Below are 27622 nucleotides of genomic sequence, written 5' to 3'. Positions count from 1 at the left end.
AGCTCAATTACGAGCAGAAATGTAATTTAAGCTCTGGTCACTTGGGCTGAGAGTTAGTTTCAACACCAAGATCAGTTGCTATTACGAAAAATTTGTCTGTAGTTGAACTACAAACATTACAATTTGAGTATAATTTGTGGTAAAATTTCTTGTACAGCAGTAAATGAGCAGTTGGTCCATAAGAATGGTTTGAACATTAATGGTAGTAAAATTATTGTCGCAGCATCGTACAATGGGGACTCGATTTGTTCTTCAAGAAACCAAGAAAACCACTGACAAAGATATACTCAGTTCAATGTTCATTTCCACCTTTATACATTACGATGTAAACATGTCCAAATCAAAATTTGTGGAGCTCAATTACGAGCAGAAATGTAATTTAAGCTCTGGTCACTTGGGCTGAGAGTTAGTTTCAACACCAAGATCAGTTGCTATTACGAAAAATTTGTCTGTAGTTGAACTACAAACATTACAATTTGAGTATAATTTGTGGTAAAATTTCTTGTACAGCAGTAAATGAGCAGTTGGTCCATAAGAATGGTTTGAACATTAATGGTAGTAAAATTATTGTCGCAGCATCGTACAATGGGGACTCGATTTGTTCTTCAAGAAACCAAGAAAACCACTGACAAAGATATACTCAGTTCAATGTTCATTTCCACCTTTATACATTACGATGTAAACATGTCCAAATCAAAATTTGTGGAGCTCAATTACGAGCAGAAATGTAATTTAAGCTCTGGTCACTTGGGCTGAGAGTTAGTTTCAACACCAAGATCAGTTGCTATTACGAAAAATTTGTCTGTAGTTGAACTACAAACATTACAATTTGAGTATAATTTGTGGTAAAATTTCTTGTACAGCAGTAAATGAGCAGTTGGTCCATAAGAATGGTTTGAACATTAATGGTAGTAAAATTATTGTCGCAGCATCGTACAATGGGGACTCGATTTGTTCTTCAAGAAACCAAGAAAACCACTGACAAAGATATACTCAGTTCAATGTTCATTTCCACCTTTATACATTACGATGTAAACATGTCCAAATCAAAATTTGTGGAGCTCAATTACGAGCAGAAATGTAATTTAAGCTCTGGTCACTTGGGCTGAGAGTTAGTTTCAACACCAAGATCAGTTGCTATTACGAAAAATTTGTCTGTAGTTGAACTACAAACATTACAATTTGAGTATAATTTGTGGTAAAATTTCTTGTACAGCAGTAAATGAGCAGTTGGTCCATAAGAATGGTTTGAACATTAATGGTAGTAAAATTATTGTCGCAGCATCGTACAATGGGGACTCGATTTGTTCTTCAAGAAACCAAGAAAACCACTGACAAAGATATACTCAGTTCAATGTTCATTTCCACCTTTATACATTACGATGTAAACATGTCCAAATCAAAATTTGTGGAGCTCAATTACGAGCAGAAATGTAATTTAAGCTCTGGTCACTTGGGCTGAGAGTTAGTTTCAACACCAAGATCAGTTGCTATTACGAAAAATTTGTCTGTAGTTGAACTACAAACATTACAATTTGAGTATAATTTGTGGTAAAATTTCTTGTACAGCAGTAAATGAGCAGTTGGTCCATAAGAATGGTTTGAACATTAATGGTAGTAAAATTATTGTCGCAGCATCGTACAATGGGGACTCGATTTGTTCTTCAAGAAACCAAGAAAACCACTGACAAAGATATACTCAGTTCAATGTTCATTTCCACCTTTATACATTACGATGTAAACATGTCCAAATCAAAATTTGTGGAGCTCAATTACGAGCAGAAATGTAATTTAAGCTCTGGTCACTTGGGCTGAGAGTTAGTTTCAACACCAAGATCAGTTGCTATTACGAAAAATTTGTCTGTAGTTGAACTACAAACATTACAATTTGAGTATAATTTGTGGTAAAATTTCTTGTACAGCAGTAAATGAGCAGTTGGTCCATAAGAATGGTTTGAACATTAATGGTAGTAAAATTATTGTCGCAGCATCGTACAATGGGGACTCGATTTGTTCTTCAAGAAACCAAGAAAACCACTGACAAAGATATACTCAGTTCAATGTTCATTTCCACCTTTATACATTACGATGTAAACATGTCCAAATCAAAATTTGTGGAGCTCAATTACGAGCAGAAATGTAATTTAAGCTCTGGTCACTTGGGCTGAGAGTTAGTTTCAACACCAAGATCAGTTGCTATTACGAAAAATTTGTCTGTAGTTGAACTACAAACATTACAATTTGAGTATAATTTGTGGTAAAATTTCTTGTACAGCAGTAAATGAGCAGTTGGTCCATAAGAATGGTTTGAACATTAATGGTAGTAAAATTATTGTCGCAGCATCGTACAATGGGGACTCGATTTGTTCTTCAAGAAACCAAGAAAACCACTGACAAAGATATACTCAGTTCAATGTTCATTTCCACCTTTATACATTACGATGTAAACATGTCCAAATCAAAATTTGTGGAGCTCAATTACGAGCAGAAATGTAATTTAAGCTCTGGTCACTTGGGCTGAGAGTTAGTTTCAACACCAAGATCAGTTGCTATTACGAAAAATTTGTCTGTAGTTGAACTACAAACATTACAATTTGAGTATAATTTGTGGTAAAATTTCTTGTACAGCAGTAAATGAGCAGTTGGTCCATAAGAATGGTTTGAACATTAATGGTAGTAAAATTATTGTCGCAGCATCGTACAATGGGGACTCGATTTGTTCTTCAAGAAACCAAGAAAACCACTGACAAAGATATACTCAGTTCAATGTTCATTTCCACCTTTATACATTACGATGTAATCATGTCCAAATCAAAATTTGTGGAGCTCAATTAGGAGCAGAAATGTAATTTAAGCTCTGGTCACTTGGGCTGAGAGTTAGTTTCAACACCAAGATCAGTTGCTATTACGAAATATATGTCTGTAGTTGAACTACAAATATTACAATTTTGTACGCTGCAACGTAATAAACGTACTACTTGAAGAATTATTAGGGCTGAGAACACATTTTTGGCAGCGGATAGTATTGGCTTGTGTTGAGACTAGTTTCAACTCAAGACCAATTACTACCAACAAAAATTTATAGATCGTTGTACCATAATTATTTGGTAATGTAAAACATACTGAAATAGAAGGCAGAAAATAGGAAAATAAAATAATGATTACGTTTATCAATTAAAAATAAAGTAAATAAGACATATTTGTCTTTATGCTGAAAAAAATACATTAATATTGCTACAACTAATTCCACTTTGTATTCAATATTTGAAAATAATGCACATTGATATACCAACTAGAGTGACTGACAAAGTACGCACTTATTTTCAAATATTTAATTTTACATTGATAGGGAATGCAGTTCTAAGGCCAACTTACGTATGAATTTATTTGCCTAGTGTAATTCATACTTAAAATACCTAAATTATTAAAATTTCCCTTATCTGCCTCTGTTCAACATTGTACTACCAATGTATTTAAACTAAATGTGAAAAAAACACTTTATTAGACATAAACTTAAGGCTTTTTCAAGTAAATTGTTACGTCAAAAAAATAAAGTACGAAATCATCATCGGCTTGGGCCTAAAACGTAATTTTAACAACTTATTCTTGAAAATTCCAGTATAATAATTTTAACTTTTTTAAAAATCATAATTTTAAAATCAATTGTAAAAATACTCAAGCAATACTCAATAAGTAATAATAATTTTTAAAATATTTTGTGCGTCTTGAATAATTTTGCAATCAATTTTAAAATTGTTAGACTGAAGTTATGAAGAAGTTGTAATATTACGTATTAATTTTGTACTTAATTGTTTGATTAGACAATTTCTTTGAGATTCCTCAATCAAAAGATGGATTTTATGTCGAATAAACTGTTTTTTCACCTGAAAACGTTTTTAAACATATTGGTAGTAGATAAATTCAAACTCAAGTTACTTACATGCAATTAAATAAAACGAATTCTTCGAACAATAACTGAGGAAACTGAAACACAAGAGAAAGCAACAGAAGCTCTTAAGACTACGCATCACTATACCGCTGTGCTAACACCACATTAATCGAGCTTGCACGAACTTGCGATTGCTTCTTCAGGAAACACTGTTGACGCGAACGGTGCGCAGATGCTCGACATTGGAAATCCGCGACGGTTTGCGTCAGAAACTTTGCTTCTAGAAGGTTCCATCGAATGAAAACAACTATGAGGATAATTGAATACAATAACAAGTGAGAGAGTAAACGTGTTGAAAGTGAAAGTGTGCTTCTTCTTCCAGACCAATTTTTGTCCCATAATGTAAGTAATTTAATTATTCTGTAGATTAATAATTTATTGTTTGCAGTATAAGATAACAAAAATGTTGATTTTGGCGTTTGTTAAAATCTCAAATACACAAAACTATGTAAATGTGTAGTAGTCGAAACATTTATTAATTAATATCAATTAAATTAACAGATTTATATTGAAATGGTAAAAATCCCATAATATATAGAACAAATTAATATGCTAAGGTAATAACAGTAACTGGAACTGCACTCTGAGCAAACAATCATAAAATTATTTATATTTTATTCCTAACATAACAAAACGGACTTATTCAGAATATAATAATAACTGCAATTATAAATGTTATGAGTACACCAGAAAATCCAACAATAGGTGATCGGTAGTTTGAATTGAACTAATGCAACGAATAAAAATAAATATTTTTTGGAAAAGTATTGAAAAGTACTGAGGCAAAACCCTCATCATCAGAATTTGGCGAAGGTTTGGTTAATATTTCACTGTTAAAATTTTTGTGGTAATTTTACAAAAATAGCAGAATAATGTTATAAGGCAAGACTACTCTGTAAAAATCTAATAATACAATATCAATATTGTAATTTATTTTGCTACAACTTTTTACTGAAAAAGTTCATGATTATTACAACTCACTTTTGTGAAATTACTGAGAATATTACCTAACTATATATAGTAAGGCCAGGACTAAAATATGCTTCAGAATGTTTGATGTAGGTAATTATTCAGTTGCAAATTTAAACAGGTAATAGTGGATATGCTAGTTTAGACTTCACTTAGAACCACCATTCAATTTTAATAAGAACACTAAGTTGGAACTAAAATTTTGTGATATTAGTGTGTTAGCTTGACAGACATCCTCAAACCCAATGATTTTGAGTCAATAATTGCTTTTTACATATGATAAAAGTTCGCTTTAGAAATTTTACCAGATTTTCATTATTGTAAAGGTCTTTAGTAGAGATTAGAACCAAGGAAAAATATTCCGGGTTGGTGTTAACAATCAGGTTTGATTCCAATATAATAAATTAGGTTTATAGACATATTTTTTATTGTAATTTCACATGCGACGCGCTTGGTGAAAAGCTATTAACAACTTAGGACCTACATATTTATTTGATGAAATATGAGTTGATTTGTTCTAGTATTCTACTATTCAAAAATTTAGGTAACGGTCATATTTTACGAACTCTTATTGAATTTCAACATCTTTTTCTAATTAATATTATCATTTTAGACAATCCAATTTATTATAAAATAGGTAATTTGTATTTCAAAAGCGATTTGTTTGATAAATCCTGTAAACATAAAAATACTAGTACCTTAGTAGAACAGCTCTAAACTACAACAAATAGGTGTGCGTAATTAAAAAACAAAACGTAATTTCTAACTGTTTTTCATCATGGTTTTCCGAACAATCTGGAAATTTGTTTTGCCACGCCACCTACCGTGTTCGCTATTGATCATGTAACGACTGGAAACTCATTTCAAGCAAAATTTCCATTTTTTATCAGTAGATAGAAATGCAGATTGCAGAATTAACATCTGACATTAAGATTTTAATTCAAAAAGCTAATGAACATTGTTTAGAAACACTATTCCAAACCAGTTTAGTTTATTCGAAGATTCAGAGTTAAAAATGTAATTCATATTTTTTTCATAAATATGCTGTCGTTGTGTACGAGCTAATTCAATCTTTTGAGCTAATTGCAAATATAAAATTTACTTGAGAGTTTAAAAATAAGAAAATTCAGCGTTCAGTTTGATAAATTTAGTTGTTTTCTAGTTTATTTTCCTGGAAAACGGTTCATTACGCTACCTATTGCCGTTATTGCAAAAGTCCTTACCCGAACGGGAAATTCAGCCGAAGGAAACACTATATAATTTCCATTCTTCTAAGTACTTTTTAACCGTTGTTGTAGAAATCTTCGCAAGCTTAAAACTGGGCAATGGAAAGTTAGCTTTTTGCATAATGCAGATTTGCATTGAACTGATTATATCTTAAACTTTTTTATTTCTTCCCGATTTCCTACAATTTAAATACCTATTTGACGGATTTCTACCATCAATATGTTCTTTAAAATAACTTTATTTTAATTTTGCTACTACGCAATCCAGTGATTTTTAACTATAGAAAGATCTAGAAACTCCTTCCCAGAAACGAAAATTTATTAGATTTTCGAAGCAACCCTGTTCTCAACCCTCGTACTAATTCCTAATTCGGAAAGAAAAACGATTTACGAAAACCTTGAACATGACAGGCTTCTGCATTTATTACGATACTAGAATTTTAAGAAAACTGAATTAAATTTAGCAACATTTACTCTCTAGATGGCAATCTACTGCCTTCTTCATTAAATGTGAGAAATTTTGTTTAATTAGTTTACCAGGTGGCAAATTTATTTTCTTTGATTGTGAGATGCAATTTTGAGTCACTACAATATACCTAACATATTGACTGAAAATAATTTAAATAAGTAGGATCAGACCTCAATATAAAAAAGTAAAAAAATATTAAAATTAATCAAAGTTTCATAATTTTTATGTTTAATTGTTTCCGAAAAGAAAAAATTGCAGTGTACATTTAATTCTTTTTGTTGCTGCAAAAAATTTTGAATCCGACTCTTGTATCTCTGCCAACTACAAGCGACAATCCCTTATACACACACTTTTTTAATTTTCTTATTAGTCCAGATAGAGCACAATTTTTAATATTACGAGTTGCCAAAACCATGAGCGTAACGTCAAGAGGTATTATTTGCTGGTTCTAGGTGGCGAATTATTTATTATGAGCTAATGTACCAGGAAAGAGGTAGTTTGCATTGGCGGAGTTGCACAGTCATGCTATTAGACGTTCATAACCCTTGGCTGTCAAGATATGAGCTCGTTTCACGTAACTTGTGATACACTTTCCACATGTTACCAAATTTATATTCGTTGAGGAGACTGTGGTTCGGTTTAAAGATTAATATTATTTCTCGGAAGGTATGCCGTTCACTGCATCTCAAAACACGACAAACCATTAATTATTATTATATCGTATTCAAATATGTAGGTGTACTTCATCTAAATTTTAAATTGTTTATATTTTTATCAAATGCTTTATATACGGGCTGGATGACTATTTTTGTTGATATAATAATATGGGTAACCAAATTTGTTTGATTCACCCATTGATTATGTGCGGCTAACTGTTAATTATAGGATCAGAAAAAGACCAATGAAATACAACAAAGAATGCAAAACTAAAACTGATTTATTAATTTCCATATTTATTTACAAATACTTGACACGCGTTTCACCACCCTGTTACTTCCTTAGAAGTTAAAAATTTAAGTCTAACTTGTTTAAACTGGAATTAATTCAGTTTAAACCTAATTTCTAAAGAAGCCACAAAGTGGCGAAACGCGTGTCAGCTATTTATAAATAAATGTAGAAATTGATAGGCGAGTTTTATTTCTGATTTGTAATTAATTTCCATTAATTGAAAGCGGAATCAATTAAATACATTCCATTGTTCCTTGTTTTACTTTTAATGAACATGTTTCACAATTGTTGTGCCGTGAAATGTTTGAATTGTATCAATAATAAACTTTCACGGAAGAAGTTCGGCATCGTTTATTTTCCAGCGAATTTTTTTTTTGGTCAAGGAAAATAATTAACAAAAGAGAAAAAGGAAAGGATGGCTGGGCTTCCCAATGAAGCAGCAATCTGTTTATAAAAGTGATAATTAATTTAACTCGCGGTCGCTTTAGGTAGTAGGTATATTGTTTCTGAAGTTAAAATCAATAACCGACGTTGGCGAAAGAGATCGTTTATAATTTACGTTTTGGAATTTAAATTATCCTTAATAAGATCCAACTACGTAATGTAGTGTTTAGTGTACATTACAGAAAAAAGTTTTCAAGTATTTGACAATCTAGGGAAATAAAAAAAAATCGATCTTCATTGTTTTGTCCCAAAATGCAGATCCCAGAAGATCGCATTCTTGATCCCACATAAACTGTTGCTTCGGAAAATTGCAAATTAAATGACCCCGTATTGAGGCATACTTGGTCCCTCTGTGAATTTGAGTCCCCCACAGTAACTACTCCGGGTTTCTGTAAATTTATCCTTATTACATAAAACTACAAGTTTTCTATTCTTTTTTACCATTTTATTTAAAATACACAAAAATATATACGAACATTTCCCTTATCAATATTAAATTTTACTTAAATAACTGTCAGTACCTATATGTACAATTATACATCTGTTAAAAATCTAGTTTTATACCAATAGTTAAAGATAACGATCTTAATAATATTTTCGAATAAGTATTTTAATATCTGAACAACCAAACAAAGGATTCTTTAGAGTGGTAGTTGCTCATGGAGCCACTTGCACGGTCCTCCGTCGTTAAAATCCGCTGCAGCATGTCCGTCTCCATTAAGTACCCATTTAGTGGTAAGGAGTCCTTCTACGCCAACGGGGCCTCTGGCATGTATTCGTGCAGTACTTATGCCCACTTCCGCTCCGAGTCCAAACCGGAAACCGTCCGCAAACCTTGTGCTGGCGTTATGGAAGACACATGCACTATCGACGTTTCGAAGAAACTCATCTGCACGTTCCTCTGTAAAAGGAAATGGATTTTAGGTGAAATGTTGAAATCATGACGAAAACAAGTAGAGGTACATCATTATCTGCGATCTATGGTACAGTCAAGAGGAAAAGAGTATCGTCAGAGTCAACAGAGGAGGTTATTTCAGCCTTCCTAATATATACCTAAACCATCATGTAGTAGATGGCAGTTTTCGATTTGGAGAATTATAATATCGGAAACAAGAGGCATGAAGAACTGATAAACAAAATAGAAGATATAAAACATCGATTGTAATAATAGCGACAATCAATTAATAATATTGTGCAGATGTTAATATCGCTAATGGGTTTGAAATACACGGCTTCAAAGTGCGCCAGTTACCACCTCCAGGGAATTATTTATTTAACAAACACTACAGCAACTGGATTAGCTTTTACTACGGTTTGAGTAATATTGTATGCAGCGGTTCCTGGTTGATGATTAACGCAGTCCTCAAGGCACTTTACAGGTTTCTAGGGTGAATTTCTAGAAATAGCATGGCACTTCCTTTGAAATAGACAATACAGTTATTTATGTCTGCAGGGTGCACCATCATAACGTTAACCAATGTATGCGAAGGTAATTGTTCCTCCTGGGGTGTTGCTTGTTCCACAATGCATATCAATAAGTTCCTAAGCGTGCGACCTTGCAATTCCTTTTACATCGCAGTGTCCATACCATAAATTATAAATGTAATTATTATTACTACACATATAATTCGGAAAACAGTTGAATCAACAGCAACAACCAACAACTTGATACGAGGATACACATCTCACATCTCTTCATAGTCCAAAATGAAGTGATTAGGACTAAACTATTCATTCTTATTTAATTTTGTCTCTACTCTATTCTAATGGCAGTCTCATTCACAATATGACTTAGAATATTTTGGATTAGGTTGAATTAAGTAAGGTGCAGCTGTGATGGAGGTGCGTTAGGTTAGACAAGACCCAATGGTTTTACCAGGGCGTGGTATTCAGTTTATGTTTTATAGAAACCGCTAATAAATTGGTATCTAGTAAACAACGACGATTTATGAACAGATGCTGAATCTCATAAATTGTCTTGCAGTTTAGATACTCTTGTTGTATAACTACGATGATTTTCGTGTAAATTCTGTAGTTGCTAAGAGAGATGTAGTAAATTGCATGAAAGGTGTACAGTACACATGCCCACGTGAAAGAGTACGAGTCCCATCGAGCGACTTGAGAATCTTCCACTTACTTTCGTCCCGCGGTGGAAGCCTTTTCATCTTTTCTCCGGGGATCAAACTCTGAAAATCGCTACCGTATGCAAGTACTAAACGAATTTAACTACACAAACAGCTCGGTGTAATGTGCATACAAAAAGACAGCATGAAAACGAGTAAGCTCTCTTAACGTTTACACGTATTAGAAGGAAACAACTACAGCGTGAAAAAACCGTTAGCATAGACATTGCATAAAGCCCTTATAATAATTCTACTGTAAAGCTATTGAGAGATTGCATTTACGTCATCGACATAGTTTGCACGAACTAATCCAAAAGGTACCGACAATCTTCTTCAACGTACGACCTTTTTTTTTGGAACTGTTTCAAGAATAAAGCCCATTTTTATCTTTTCGATTTTATAGCCATAACTGTGAATGAAGTCGGCATCTAAGAAATTGCTGACTGCACTTTTAGAGTTTGATTTCATAAATGGGCTATACAAAAGCTGAACGGATTCAGTACAAAAGTTTTAATTGATATTGGGAGTAGTATAGAAGTGTATCATAATAGATTGAATTTAGTTCGCTAATACTTTACTTGCTTCATCGGATTACAAGAGTTGCTCTACTTTTAGCGCTTCCTCCTTATTTTCTATTCTAAATTTGTTATTGCTTCTTTGAATGAAACTTAAAATGTCGCAATAAGGAAGTAATTTTCTAAAATTAATGAAATTAAATGAAAAATCAGCAACATTGGTCAACTCTGCCTTCATCTTCTTATTTAATTNTATACTCAGTTCAATGTTCATTTCCACCTTTATACATTACGATGTAATCATGTCCAAATCAAAATTTGTGGAGCTCAATTAGGAGCAGAAATGTAATTTAAGCTCTGGTCACTTGGGCTGAGAGTTAGTTTCAACACCAAGATCAGTTGCTATTACGAAATATATGTCTGTAGTTGAACTACAAATATTACAATTTTGTACGCTGCAACGTAATAAACGTACTACTTGAAGAATTATTAGGGCTGAGAACACATTTTTGGCAGCGGATAGTATTGGCTTGTGTTGAGACTAGTTTCAACTCAAGACCAATTACTACCAACAAAAATTTATAGATCGTTGTACCATAATTATTTGGTAATGTAAAACATACTGAAATAGAAGGCAGAAAATAGGAAAATAAAATAATGATTACGTTTATCAATTAAAAATAAAGTAAATAAGACATATTTGTCTTTATGCTGAAAAAAATACATTAATATTGCTACAACTAATTCCACTTTGTATTCAATATTTGAAAATAATGCACATTGATATACCAACTAGAGTGACTGACAAAGTACGCACTTATTTTCAAATATTTAATTTTACATTGATAGGGAATGCAGTTCTAAGGCCAACTTACGTATGAATTTATTTGCCTAGTGTAATTCATACTTAAAATACCTAAATTATTAAAATTTCCCTTATCTGCCTCTGTTCAACATTGTACTACCAATGTATTTAAACTAAATGTGAAAAAAACACTTTATTAGACATAAACTTAAGGCTTTTTCAAGTAAATTGTTACGTCAAAAAAATAAAGTACGAAATCATCATCGGCTTGGGCCTAAAACGTAATTTTAACAACTTATTCTTGAAAATTCCAGTATAATAATTTTAACTTTTTTAAAAATCATAATTTTAAAATCAATTGTAAAAATACTCAAGCAATACTCAATAAGTAATAATAATTTTTAAAATATTTTGTGCGTCTTGAATAATTTTGCAATCAATTTTAAAATTGTTAGACTGAAGTTATGAAGAAGTTGTAATATTACGTATTAATTTTGTACTTAATTGTTTGATTAGACAATTTCTTTGAGATTCCTCAATCAAAAGATGGATTTTATGTCGAATAAACTGTTTTTTCACCTGAAAACGTTTTTAAACATATTGGTAGTAGATAAATTCAAACTCAAGTTACTTACATGCAATTAAATAAAACGAATTCTTCGAACAATAACTGAGGAAACTGAAACACAAGAGAAAGCAACAGAAGCTCTTAAGACTACGCATCACTATACCGCTGTGCTAACACCACATTAATCGAGCTTGCACGAACTTGCGATTGCTTCTTCAGGAAACACTGTTGACGCGAACGGTGCGCAGATGCTCGACATTGGAAATCCGCGACGGTTTGCGTCAGAAACTTTGCTTCTAGAAGGTTCCATCGAATGAAAACAACTATGAGGATAATTGAATACAATAACAAGTGAGAGAGTAAACGTGTTGAAAGTGAAAGTGTGCTTCTTCTTCCAGACCAATTTTTGTCCCATAATGTAAGTAATTTAATTATTCTGTAGATTAATAATTTATTGTTTGCAGTATAAGATAACAAAAATGTTGATTTTGGCGTTTGTTAAAATCTCAAATACACAAAACTATGTAAATGTGTAGTAGTCGAAACATTTATTAATTAATATCAATTAAATTAACAGATTTATATTGAAATGGTAAAAATCCCATAATATATAGAACAAATTAATATGCTAAGGTAATAACAGTAACTGGAACTGCACTCTGAGCAAACAATCATAAAATTATTTATATTTTATTCCTAACATAACAAAACGGACTTATTCAGAATATAATAATAACTGCAATTATAAATGTTATGAGTACACCAGAAAATCCAACAATAGGTGATCGGTAGTTTGAATTGAACTAATGCAACGAATAAAAATAAATATTTTTTGGAAAAGTATTGAAAAGTACTGAGGCAAAACCCTCATCATCAGAATTTGGCGAAGGTTTGGTTAATATTTCACTGTTAAAATTTTTGTGGTAATTTTACAAAAATAGCAGAATAATGTTATAAGGCAAGACTACTCTGTAAAAATCTAATAATACAATATCAATATTGTAATTTATTTTGCTACAACTTTTTACTGAAAAAGTTCATGATTATTACAACTCACTTTTGTGAAATTACTGAGAATATTACCTAACTATATATAGTAAGGCCAGGACTAAAATATGCTTCAGAATGTTTGATGTAGGTAATTATTCAGTTGCAAATTTAAACAGGTAATAGTGGATATGCTAGTTTAGACTTCACTTAGAACCACCATTCAATTTTAATAAGAACACTAAGTTGGAACTAAAATTTTGTGATATTAGTGTGTTAGCTTGACAGACATCCTCAAACCCAATGATTTTGAGTCAATAATTGCTTTTTACATATGATAAAAGTTCGCTTTAGAAATTTTACCAGATTTTCATTATTGTAAAGGTCTTTAGTAGAGATTAGAACCAAGGAAAAATATTCCGGGTTGGTGTTAACAATCAGGTTTGATTCCAATATAATAAATTAGGTTTATAGACATATTTTTTATTGTAATTTCACATGCGACGCGCTTGGTGAAAAGCTATTAACAACTTAGGACCTACATATTTATTTGATGAAATATGAGTTGATTTGTTCTAGTATTCTACTATTCAAAAATTTAGGTAACGGTCATATTTTACGAACTCTTATTGAATTTCAACATCTTTTTCTAATTAATATTATCATTTTAGACAATCCAATTTATTATAAAATAGGTAATTTGTATTTCAAAAGCGATTTGTTTGATAAATCCTGTAAACATAAAAATACTAGTACCTTAGTAGAACAGCTCTAAACTACAACAAATAGGTGTGCGTAATTAAAAAACAAAACGTAATTTCTAACTGTTTTTCATCATGGTTTTCCGAACAATCTGGAAATTTGTTTTGCCACGCCACCTACCGTGTTCGCTATTGATCATGTAACGACTGGAAACTCATTTCAAGCAAAATTTCCATTTTTTATCAGTAGATAGAAATGCAGATTGCAGAATTAACATCTGACATTAAGATTTTAATTCAAAAAGCTAATGAACATTGTTTAGAAACACTATTCCAAACCAGTTTAGTTTATTCGAAGATTCAGAGTTAAAAATGTAATTCATATTTTTTTCATAAATATGCTGTCGTTGTGTACGAGCTAATTCAATCTTTTGAGCTAATTGCAAATATAAAATTTACTTGAGAGTTTAAAAATAAGAAAATTCAGCGTTCAGTTTGATAAATTTAGTTGTTTTCTAGTTTATTTTCCTGGAAAACGGTTCATTACGCTACCTATTGCCGTTATTGCAAAAGTCCTTACCCGAACGGGAAATTCAGCCGAAGGAAACACTATATAATTTCCATTCTTCTAAGTACTTTTTAACCGTTGTTGTAGAAATCTTCGCAAGCTTAAAACTGGGCAATGGAAAGTTAGCTTTTTGCATAATGCAGATTTGCATTGAACTGATTATATCTTAAACTTTTTTATTTCTTCCCGATTTCCTACAATTTAAATACCTATTTGACGGATTTCTACCATCAATATGTTCTTTAAAATAACTTTATTTTAATTTTGCTACTACGCAATCCAGTGATTTTTAACTATAGAAAGATCTAGAAACTCCTTCCCAGAAACGAAAATTTATTAGATTTTCGAAGCAACCCTGTTCTCAACCCTCGTACTAATTCCTAATTCGGAAAGAAAAACGATTTACGAAAACCTTGAACATGACAGGCTTCTGCATTTATTACGATACTAGAATTTTAAGAAAACTGAATTAAATTTAGCAACATTTACTCTCTAGATGGCAATCTACTGCCTTCTTCATTAAATGTGAGAAATTTTGTTTAATTAGTTTACCAGGTGGCAAATTTATTTTCTTTGATTGTGAGATGCAATTTTGAGTCACTACAATATACCTAACATATTGACTGAAAATAATTTAAATAAGTAGGATCAGACCTCAATATAAAAAAGTAAAAAAATATTAAAATTAATCAAAGTTTCATAATTTTTATGTTTAATTGTTTCCGAAAAGAAAAAATTGCAGTGTACATTTAATTCTTTTTGTTGCTGCAAAAAATTTTGAATCCGACTCTTGTATCTCTGCCAACTACAAGCGACAATCCCTTATACACACACTTTTTTAATTTTCTTATTAGTCCAGATAGAGCACAATTTTTAATATTACGAGTTGCCAAAACCATGAGCGTAACGTCAAGAGGTATTATTTGCTGGTTCTAGGTGGCGAATTATTTATTATGAGCCAATGTACCAGGAAAGAGGTAGTTTGCATTGGCGGAGTTGCACAGTCATGCTATTAGACGTTCATAACCCTTGGCTGTCAAGATATGAGCTCGTTTCACGTAACTTGTGATACACTTTCCACATGTTACCAAATTTATATTCGTTGAGGAGACTGTGGTTCGGTTTAAAGATTAATATTATTTCTCGGAAGGTATGCCGTTCACTGCATCTCAAAACACGACAAACCATTAATTATTATTATATCGTATTCAAATATGTAGGTGTACTTCATCTAAATTTTAAATTGTTTATATTTTTATCAAATGCTTTATATACGGGCTGGATGACTATTTTTGTTGATATAATAATATGGGTAACCAAATTTGTTTGATTCACCCATTGATTATGTGCGGCTAACTGTTAATTATAGGATCAGAAAAAGACCAATGAAATACAACAAAGAATGCAAAACTAAAACTGATTTATTAATTTCCATATTTATTTACAAATACTTGACACGCGTTTCACCACCCTGTTACTTCCTTAGAAGTTAAAAATTTAAGTCTAACTTGTTTAAACTGGAATTAATTCAGTTTAAACCTAATTTCTAAAGAAGCCACAAAGTGGCGAAACGCGTGTCAGCTATTTATAAATAAATGTAGAAATTGATAGGCGAGTTTTATTTCTGATTTGTAATTAATTTCCATTAATTGAAAGCGGAATCAATTAAATACATTCCATTGTTCCTTGTTTTACTTTTAATGAACATGTTTCACAATTGTTGTGCCGTGAAATGTTTGAATTGTATCAATAATAAACTTTCACGGAAGAAGTTCGGCATCGTTTATTTTCCAGCGAATTTTTTTTTTGGTCAAGGAAAATAATTAACAAAAGAGAAAAAGGAAAGGATGGCTGGGCTTCCCAATGAAGCAGCAATCTGTTTATAAAAGTGATAATTAATTTAACTCGCGGTCGCTTTAGGTAGTAGGTATATTGTTTCTGAAGTTAAAATCAATAACCGACGTTGGCGAAAGAGATCGTTTATAATTTACGTTTTGGAATTTAAATTATCCTTAATAAGATCCAACTACGTAATGTAGTGTTTAGTGTACATTACAGAAAAAAGTTTTCAAGTATTTGACAATCTAGGGAAATAAAAAAAAATCGATCTTCATTGTTTTGTCCCAAAATGCAGATCCCAGAAGATCGCATTCTTGATCCCACATAAACTGTTGCTTCGGAAAATTGCAAATTAAATGACCCCGTATTGAGGCATACTTGGTCCCTCTGTGAATTTGAGTCCCCCACAGTAACTACTCCGGGTTTCTGTAAATTTATCCTTATTACATAAAACTACAAGTTTTCTATTCTTTTTTACCATTTTATTTAAAATACACAAAAATATATACGAACATTTCCCTTATCAATATTAAATTTTACTTAAATAACTGTCAGTACCTATATGTACAATTATACATCTGTTAAAAATCTAGTTTTATACCAATAGTTAAAGATAACGATCTTAATAATATTTTCGAATAAGTATTTTAATATCTGAACAACCAAACAAAGGATTCTTTAGAGTGGTAGTTGCTCATGGAGCCACTTGCACGGTCCTCCGTCGTTAAAATCCGCTGCAGCATGTCCGTCTCCATTAAGTACCCATTTAGTGGTAAGGAGTCCTTCTACGCCAACGGGGCCTCTGGCATGTATTCGTGCAGTACTTATGCCCACTTCCGCTCCGAGTCCAAACCGGAAACCGTCCGCAAACCTTGTGCTGGCGTTATGGAAGACACATGCACTATCGACGTTTCGAAGAAACTCATCTGCACGTTCCTCTGTAAAAGGAAATGGATTTTAGGTGAAATGTTGAAATCATGACGAAAACAAGTAGAGGTACATCATTATCTGCGATCTATGGTACAGTCAAGAGGAAAAGAGTATCGTCAGAGTCAACAGAGGAGGTTATTTCAGCCTTCCTAATATATACCTAAACCATCATGTAGTAGATGGCAGTTTTCGATTTGGAGAATTATAATATCGGAAACAAGAGGCATGAAGAACTGATAAACAAAATAGAAGATATAAAACATCGATTGTAATAATAGCGACAATCAATTAATAATATTGTGCAGATGTTAATATCGCTAATGGGTTTGAAATACACGGCTTCAAAGTGCGCCAGTTACCACCTCCAGGGAATTATTTATTTAACAAACACTACAGCAACTGGATTAGCTTTTACTACGGTTTGAGTAATATTGTATGCAGCGGTTCCTGGTTGATGATTAACGCAGTCCTCAAGGCACTTTACAGGTTTCTAGGGTGAATTTCTAGAAATAGCATGGCACTTCCTTTGAAATAGACAATACAGTTATTTATGTCTGCAGGGTGCACCATCATAACGTTAACCAATGTATGCGAAGGTAATTGTTCCTCCTGGGGTGTTGCTTGTTCCACAATGCATATCAATAAGTTCCTAAGCGTGCGACCTTGCAATTCCTTTTACATCGCAGTGTCCATACCATAAATTATAAATGTAATTATTATTACTACACATATAATTCGGAAAACAGTTGAATCAACAGCAACAACCAACAACTTGATACGAGGATACACATCTCACATCTCTTCATAGTCCAAAATGAAGTGATTAGGACTAAACTATTCATTCTTATTTAATTTTGTCTCTACTCTATTCTAATGGCAGTCTCATTCACAATATGACTCAGAATATTTTGGATTAGGTTGAATTAAGTAAGGTGCAGCTGTGATGGAGGTGCGTTAGGTTAGACAAGACCCAATGGTTTTACCAGGGCGTGGTATTCAGTTTATGTTTTATAGAAACCGCTAATAAATTGGTATCTAGTAAACAACGACGATTTATGAACAGATGCTGAATCTCATAAATTGTCTTGCAGTTTAGATACTCTTGTTGTATAACTACGATGATTTTCGTGTAAATTCTGTAGTTGCTAAGAGAGATGTAGTAAATTGCATGAAAGGTGTACAGTACACATGCCCACGTGAAAGAGTACGAGTCCCATCGAGCGACTTGAGAATCTTCCACTTACTTTCGTCCCGCGGTGGAAGCCTTTTCATCTTTTCTCCGGGGATCAAACTCTGAAAATCGCTACCGTATGCAAGTACTAAACGAATTTAACTACACAAACAGCTCGGTGTAATGTGCATACAAAAAGACAGCATGAAAACGAGTAAGCTCTCTTAACGTTTACACGTATTAGAAGGAAACAACTACAGCGTGAAAAAACCGTTAGCATAGACATTGCATAAAGCCCTTATAATAATTCTACTGTAAAGCTATTGAGAGATTGCATTTACGTCATCGACATAGTTTGCACGAACTAATCCAAAAGGTACCGACAATCTTCTTCAACGTACGACCTTTTTTTTGGAACTGTTTCAAGAATAAAGCCCATTTTTATCTTTTCGATTTTATAGCCATAACTGTGAATGAAGTCGGCATCTAAGAAATTGCTGACTGCACTTTTAGAGTTTGATTTCATAAATGGGCTATACAAAAGCTGAACGGATTCAGTACAAAAGTTTTAATTGATATTGGGAGTAGTATAGAAGTGTATCATAATAGATTGAATTTAGTTCGCTAATACTTTACTTGCTTCATCGGATTACAAGAGTTGCTCTACTTTTAGCGCTTCCTCCTTATTTTCTATTCTAAATTTGTTATTGCTTCTTTGAATGAAACTTAAAATGTCGCAATAAGGAAGTAATTTTCTAAAATTAATGAAATTAAATGAAAAATCAGCAACATTGGTCAACTCTGCCTTCATCTTCTTATTTAATTGACCCCCCCCCCAAGATACTACAACCATTTTTAATTAAAAGTTCAAAAAATTAAATTTCCTATCGTGTTCTTACTGTTTTAATAACGGATTTTGGTACTTTTCCCTGCCTCTCTTTACTCCTGTTCCTATTGCTAGTATACATATCTTTAATCTTCCATGTCTCAAGATGCCCTCTGCGTTTCTTTATTGACTTCTTTTGTTTTCCCACCGCAAAGATTGTCCTATACAGAGCCGTGTTCCAAACATACCTACACTACTCTTTGTTTCAGTTCAAAGATCTTCATCTAATTTTCCTGGCTTCCGGCCGAAAGCGTGCGTTAGATTTTTAAACGTTTTTATATCTACGGAATTTTGGGATTTCGTGTTCTAATATTAGAATCCATGCGAGACCACTTGGGCCACGTCCCTCATTTCTGGATTTGAAAGCAATTGAAGCCAATACTTCGGCCTCTAAATCTTGTGAAAACAATTATTATCCTTGTGACTAAAGTGCTTTAACAGAATAGTTTCCTTTTACAACAAATTAAAGCTCGTTCGGTAACTCGGTTTGTCGATGAGCGTCTTTGAGGTAATCAGTTAATTTAGCAGAAGAAGAAATCCATTTAATGGACCTTTTCTCCTGTTTGGTTCCGCCATTGAACCTCTCAATGTAATCAACCACGCAGCAAATTGCGGGAAAGCGGCGGAATTTTCTTTTATTGGAAACCAAACATGATTTCGTCGTTTTCTTTTGAAAGCAATTCAAATTATTCAGGGGTCCTTTGTGGCTGTAGAAAATAATTGCCGGCCAAACACACACGTGTAAGGACTTAGTAGTACCATTTCCAAAATTGTTTAGTGTTTTGGACGATTTTAGTGCATTTCCCAGCTCCAGATTTTGAAGTACCTCTATTAAAGGTGTAACTACATATACGGTTGTTCGTTAGAAAAAGTTGCGAAGTTCAGTTTTCTGCAGCGAAATGTATAAGAACTTTACAATTGAGTTCGAAAAATAGATCGCTCTACTTTTCTGCTAGAACCGATCGTATACGTAAGTACGTACATTTATGAAGCAATATCTTCTCATACAGCTCAGTTGAAGTTGAGTTTTTATTAATGTTTAATTGAAGGGATATTTATTATGACTTTGAAGATGATTGCTATCCTGAAATTGCGAGATTTCGAAGTAAATAAGATAAAAAACTGCGGCATATCCTTTTCATTGTTCGAACGGTTGATAGCAGAAAAATTTTATAAGCTTTTAATAGCTGATGTTAGTTAAACTGGTAAAATAAACATAACATTGGTTTAACAAAAATGGGATTAAAATCGCTCGACCGAAATTTGATAAAGGGAAAGTAAATAAATGTTTCAGGTTAAATAAAATTGTTCAGCAAACAATGTAACAGTATTCTCTTAGGTACTTACTTAAAGAGCTTAGTAGCTTCGCTGAACAAATATAAATGTCTTGTAGAAAGCTAAATAAGTGCGTTGAAATGAAAAACAATAAAACAAATTAACTTATTGATAAGCCATTTATACCTGCCATTGGCATTGTGTATCTCGGAAAACGAGATCTTTTCATAATTATGTTTGTTAGAGCTATATAAATTGGCAATGAATTGTTTGAGATGAATTTATCTTTAAACGAAGTGTACTTATAATACGCCGAAAAATATAGAACATTGCGTCATCTTTATAAGGTCGTCAATCCAAATCCATTCCATCTTTTTTTAGAATTCGTAATTTCCATAGAGCTCTTTCTCTGCTTACTGGTTCTAATATCTCTTCATTTGTAACTTTCTTTTCTACGACATTTCTATCATCACCAGCCTGTAGCACCCCATTTCATCTTCAATAGAAGCAGACTCGGTGGATTTAAGGATTGAAAAGATAAAATTTCTATTACTTGTCCAACATAATGTAGTCTCGTAGTTTGATTGAGAGGAAAAACGGAGCGCATCCCGAATAATAGACTGGAAGCATTTTAAAGCGTGTTGGATCACGAAATGTGTGAAAGGCGGACCTTATTGTACACCTTAAAAACAATGACTCTGATGCTGTTAGCTAACTAAATGATGACGACCAGACGTTATTAGTAAGATGTGCAAATCAATGAACAGGCGGAATTTAGTACCTTCGCAATCCAAGGTCATGGCCCAAAAAATTCTAAACTATCTCTAACGTTTGCTAAACATTTGACGGTTTTGAGATTTTAATGTCCTTGTTTCGAGATAGAAGCACCAACTTGATCTCCGCTGTTTAATTTGTACCTTAATAGTTTTTTATTGCCTTTGAATTCTCAAATATTTAATATAAATTCCCTTTAAAACGTGAATGATTCTGACTCATTTATTTTGTTGAGCCCAATTTCCAGTACATTAAAATTTACGAGAGATTTGCTGTTTAAGTAAACGGAAATATCTGAGTTATCCTTTAAATTTTGTAGAGACATTTAGTTACATTATAACGGATAGTTTTTTGTAATATTTATTTCCTCAGAAGAGCATAAAATTGATAGTTCCCTGTCTTGTTCAGAGTTATTAATTATAGGAGCTCTACTTACGGTTTTCAGTCACAATGGATTCTGTGTGCGAACTTCCATAGGAGTAGATGTGATTTATAGCATCTTCCAGTGACTTCACTACTTCTACACAACATTCCAATGATCCGTACTCATGTTTCAAAGACTTAGCCTGAGGTGGCCCGAAAGTTAGGTGTTGGGATAGGTTTGGTCCTAAAAAAGGAATTTAAAAATCAAATAAAGAATAAATTATTTATTCATTCTGTTAGAAATGAGAAACTAATTGCTGGATATCAATGTCCTTTGCTTAATACAAATCTATCATCAAGAATTCACAATTCATAAATGGCATTCAAATGTTTGAATGATATTGTGCAAACTATTTCTTTGTTTGTTTACTACAAGTCTACTGCTATAGTTGCTCACATTTTTTAGTGTTCCTCACATGTTTCATTCCGTTTACGTTTCTGGAGCATACCTAGTAGTGATTTTTATAATTCAACTAATGCAGTTGGTTGGTGTTTATGAATGCGTTTACTACTAAATTTACGTCTTCACGATTAAATTAAAATTAAATCCAATAGGCATCCAGACTTTATGACAAAGGTTTTTGAAAAATGCAGTTTAAAGGTCCCCGATTCGTAATGCATGCTATGTGCACTTATCTGTACCTGCCTACACGTCTAAAGAATTTCAAAGAAGCGAAAACCCTGTTCCAAATGATCAAAACTTTTGAATGGTCTTTGACGGTGATCTCACTGGACCATTCATGTAATAAATTGGATGTCGACTATTGAAATATTCCTTTCAATTTTACCCTAAGTATCAAAAGGGTAAGAAAACGGTTCGACGGGTACAATTTATTCGACGGTAAATATCGATCGCTGTCCAGGTTTTTTATTGGCGCCGATTTTATTTCAAATGTCTTCAGACAAAAGATTAATATCTATTTTTTATACAGACTACGTCAATTTTTCATTTTACACCTCTTACAAAAATCGTTTCGATAAATACTATTTGTAGAAAAGAATTTTCATTAAATTTCATCAGTTGCAATAACATTAGCTTAGCAATATCTGTAGGTAATTTTTAATAAGTACACAGAATTGTTCGTCGGTTTGTTGAATACTTACCTGCATAAATTTTTACGTTTTCCTTCTTCAACATATTGCAAAGTTCGTTGAAGAAATTGGTTTGCAGATGACTTTCGTGAACAAGAAGCGTCTCCATGGCATTACATGCTGCAGGATAATCACATTTGGAATCCCTTACGATTTTTAAGGCTTTGTTAAGGTCTGCGTCCCTGTCGACATACACGTGACAAACCCCTTCGGCATGCCCTAAAACGGGGATGTGTTGACATTGCTGTTGTATATTGCGAACTAATTCGTTAGATCCTCGAGGTATAATAAGGTCTATATGCTGTTCCATTGATAGCAGATCGCTTATTTCTTCGCGAGTTGATACCTATAAAAATATTATAATGTAATGAGGTTTTCTGAAACAATTTCTAAGAGATTGTAAGGAATCACACAGTTTTTGTGTAGTCATTTCCTGTTACTACGGTATCGAGTAATGTTCAAAAAGGTCCTTTTCCAATAAGGACGTCGACTTTACAAACTGAACCCGCGGCGTAAAACGATTACCAAAAAGAGCAATAAGTACTTGGTGTAACATTCAGGCGGGAAAGAGCTATCCGAGTTCAACCCTTATTAGCACGTTTATTCGCCGGAGTACCGTTCTGGAGGGCGCTACCAGAAAACCACACGTTTACCCGTCTACTCCGCCGATGACTTTGTTTTCTCGGTACCACCACCACTGTTGTATGTACTCGAGCTGCATCACCCATTTAGGCAGGGGTGAATAAAAACGACATCCCGCATAGGACTTATTCCTTTAGAAGAATGCTGTCAAACGCTTCAGCCACGTTCATGCGTTTAATGAATATGTTCAGTAGCGAGTTATGGGATGTACATTTTCTGATTTACCTGGACCCTACCTACCGGTACCACCTGGAGGACCTGGTGCGAGTTTTTTACTGGATGCGAAGATTTAACCTCCGAATAAATCGATTGAAATGTAGATTCTGTTGCCTTGAAGTTTTTACCTAGGATACATTCTAATTCCTCAGAAAAGGTTTTGGCAATACGCTCCTTGCCGTCGCTGTTCCTGGTATCGCAGTTTCATAATGGGCTTCGCGGAAATCGCCCGACTTCTTTTTCGACTGACCAAGAAGGGAAGAGAAGCAACAGACCATGTCGCCTATCTCAAGACGCGGTCGACCTGGGAAGCAGCCTTGCTGCAGAGGGAGGAACCTGAGGAGAAACCCATTAAATAGACCAACGGATTGCTAACGCCAGTGGAGAAGAACCACTCCACCACCGAATGCGAAGCCTTGGCAATTGTGTGGGCATGTCAAAATTCCGTGGTTGTATCAATGAGTCCTCAGTGGTTGTTTTGACAGATCATTAACCACTGAAATAGCTACTAGGTCTGAAGTTGTTTTCTGAAAGTTTAAACCGGTGGGTCTTCCAACTACAACCATACAATCTGACAATCAAGTACGGATCATAAATATTGAACATCGTCGCTGATGGAATATCCAAACCCCCGTGCCCGAAAGAAGAGAACTTTCTCGGCCATCTGTCACGACCGAATGCAAGATACCGAATTCAAAAGAATACTGGAAGATTTTTCCATCGAGACGAGACCGAGTTAAATCGATACCTCGCTCGCTGCTACTTATCACCTTAAGGACTGTATTAATTGCCAAAGATTCAAGGTTTCCAATTTGAACCCCGTGGGATACCTCCACTCAAGCGAAACAACTAACCGAATTCAACCCCTATTAGTACGTTTATGCGTTGGAGTACCGTATTAGAGGGCGCCACCAGGAAACCACTCCGCGGACGTTTTCCTTCTCTTCCATCACCCTTTTAGTTACGCGCGCTGCATCCCTCACCTTGGCAGGTGTGTGCATCCCCGCATAGGATCGACAGTGACCTTGATTCTACGTGCAAACCTCTAGCATCCTTCGTGAAAATCCAGGAGTTTTCCAAAATCGGAATCCTTGGTAAATATTGTACCAATAGGTACTAGGTATTTGGCCCAACAAAATAAAGTTTAGTATGAGTCCAAAGATTAGGGTAGGTTTCAAAAACTAATATCCGCTAATTATTAAATTAGTATCTATTATTGGTACTGTCGAACTATGGCGGACGCCACAGTAGACGTTAATTTATTGAAACAAATCATTTATAACTTGTAATAATTCGCTGGAAGTACCAACTCTATATTGGTACAAAGAATTAATTATAGTGTTAATGTAAAATTCTGTAAAAATAGAATACATATTCTATTGCTATAAGGAATTGGTCTAAAAGTCCTCCCGAATTGGTCCATCCCAACAAGCCATTAATTTATATAAAGTTTGTACTCTGTGAATCGAGTTTCTTAATGAATGCTTTAAACTGGTTACCGTCCGTCCATTAATCCAATTTAGCTTAAATATTCATCTACACATCTGAGATACAACTTCAGTTGCATAAACTCTCAACTTCGCGACCAATTAAATTCTAGAAATGGGGGCAAACGCAATTTACCTGCTCATTGGCGAGACTCCGTTTTAGATTAAATTCTTTTGCCGGTAAAATAAATTCTTTCACTTTAACAAGACATTGACGCAACGAAACATGGGAGCCATTAGACACATTATAAAAGTAAGCAATTTTTTTAACTTAGGTACCTACGTCTTTGGGATAGTTGTGTATCGATTGTTATACACAAGAAACCCGAGGCCCAAAAATTTGTAGTCAGCTAATGAACTTACAAGACAATGTTATTGAATTATTTCGACAAGTAAGCTGAAAGGCTTTAGGGTATAAAATTGGATGGTGGGAGTAAACACCTTTTATTTCATAAAAATTATTGTCTCTAAATTAAGTCGGAAGTCAAAATAGGCGAACGCAAGAGGCAACAATTTATACGAAACTAGTGTAACTCATGTAAAGTTGGACGATTGAATATCGTTTTTGATAGTGCAGAGCACTCCACCACTTTAACCATGACGCTCGTCCTTACCATAATCTAATACAGCCTAATGCTTCAGTTGGCGGGCATTTAGTCACAGCCACTGCTACATCATCTCTTCTTTGTCCTACTAAACACGTCAAAGGATTGTAATATTTTTAAATCAAAAAACTAATACCGTTGTAATTACTTACCCCTTAAGTTATGATTCTCCGATTAATTTAATATTTGGTTAATTGACTTTTAGTGATTGTTTTTTGAACAGATTTTGTAGCGCTAGTTAAGTTTTTTCTTCATTTACTGAACGGACTATTTTAGGGTATCAATATTAATTTTTGTGTTATATTATTAGATGCTGCATGGTTTTTAGGAAATGATCCTGGCTAATATCGGTCTTATTGCAATTTCGACAGATAATAATAACCTAGAGTAATGTCCTAATTATTTCATCCTCCTAATATTTAAATATAAACTGAATATTTCTCCAACGTCTCTCTTATATTTTCGGAATCCTGAGAAGGAATTTTCTAATACAAAAGAAAACTTTCCTCTCATATTTGCCATTCCTTAACATTGACATTAATAGAAAGTTGATAAAAAATTGCGCTATTCGTTTTCACTATTCGTTTTGTTTTAAGTTCTAAAAATTTAAAATTGATTTAAAAATGAATACGTAATAGGCTTTTGCTAAAACATCTTTTAGTTGAGAAATTTTCGAAATAGTGACGGCGTGATAATTTTATTGGGAAAATTGGCCTATACACAAGTTCAAAAGTTCTGTACTCTTGATCGTCATTTAACATCTGCCTTCTAAAACTATTTCAACAAAACGGAAACTGGGAAGCTAAAAGTTGTGTTTCATGAGGTATGATAAACGATGTAGACGTGATGTAGCAGTAGCTGTGTTAAAGAATTATTTTGATTGTTCAGTTACCTCGAGGTGGTGGAATACAAAATTGGAAGTGCTAACCATGCGGTAATACCTGTTACAACTGAAAATAAAGTTGCCATGGTAGGTAATACGTGACTAAACTCTCAAAACCACTTCTCTTATTGCACTTATATTGTAGCAAAACGAAATGTTCTGCACAAATTTGCTTTACAAAAAGGAAAAAAATGAACTTTTGTTCCTGTTGTAGACATTTCTATATTCCCCGCTGGGTGCATCCGTTGTAATGACATGGTTGGACATTAACTTTTTCATATCTCATTTTTCCCCGTGTAGTGCAAAGCATGAGGGTACGGTGGAAGACGTTCTTCAACAACATTCTTTTTAGGAATTGTGGGATTGAGTGGTTGTGGTAAGGGTAAGACAGTGGAAATTAGACAGAAGACACTTGAAAGAATATTTGCGAAAAAAATTACTACGCCAACATTAAGTGGCTAAATAATGTTTATTAATGAAATTGCATTTTCCGGGTAAAGTGACCGTGATGGTTGAAGTTAGCGATTACGTGTGTCACTCGTTTTGTCTTGTTGTGAGAGACAAGTTGAGTGGTGGACCCCGGTGGTGTGGAAAATGACATCATATGATACCTACATCGCAATCGTTTCAAACCTAAATAAATTTATATTTAATATTAAGTAATAATAACAATAGTAAACAATGCGAAGTCTGTTTTGCAGGTCGCAAACATGCTACATTGGTGTGGTTTGATTACCTTAAAGTATTCACTGTAAAATTTACTCAATGTATAATTGAAGTTTCTGTTTACATTGCATTTAGGGAATTGCTAGCGATTTCCCGAGCAAAGTACAAAGCAATTTAATCACGACATCGCTACAAATTGAGATGATACAGGAAAATTAGGATGTTAATGAATTTGTGACACAAAGTTCAATAGATTTATCGTCAATTTCCATTTTCTCTCTTGCATTTTAAAGCATGTGGCAATTTATAATCCACAATAAACTATTTAAATGTACATTGAAGTGTTCTACGTGTAATAGATACTTTTAGCAATAAATTTTAGAATCGTATTAAACCTATTTACGTCTTTTCATGAATAAACTATATGTATATTTATTATTTTCCGTTTACATTTATGTCAG

At 33.4% G+C, this 27622-nt stretch overlaps 1 protein-coding gene across 1 annotated transcript in view; it reads right to left on the bottom strand.

Annotated features, from left to right (window-relative positions):
- Nucleotides 1-16593: 16593 nt before the first annotated feature.
- Nucleotides 16594-27622, bottom strand: part of LOC108739410 (delta-1-pyrroline-5-carboxylate synthase) — a 51333-nt gene continuing 40304 nt past the window's right edge. Inside the window, exons 7-9 of the mRNA XM_018473302.2 lie at nucleotides 22675-23008; nucleotides 21584-21754; nucleotides 16594-17049 (exon numbers count right to left, since the gene is read on the bottom strand). Of these exons, the coding sequence (XP_018328804.1) occupies nucleotides 16790-17049; nucleotides 21584-21754; nucleotides 22675-23008 (765 nt within the window). The 3' untranslated portion in view covers nucleotides 16594-16789. The remainder of the gene's footprint in view (nucleotides 17050-21583; nucleotides 21755-22674; nucleotides 23009-27622) is intronic.

This window comes from Agrilus planipennis, unplaced genomic scaffold (genome assembly GCF_000699045.2).
Source record: "Agrilus planipennis isolate EAB-ADULT unplaced genomic scaffold, Apla_2.0 scaffold123, whole genome shotgun sequence".
NCBI lineage: Eukaryota > Metazoa > Arthropoda > Insecta > Coleoptera > Buprestidae > Agrilus > Agrilus planipennis.
This window is presented reverse-complemented; position numbering and strand designations above follow the sequence as displayed.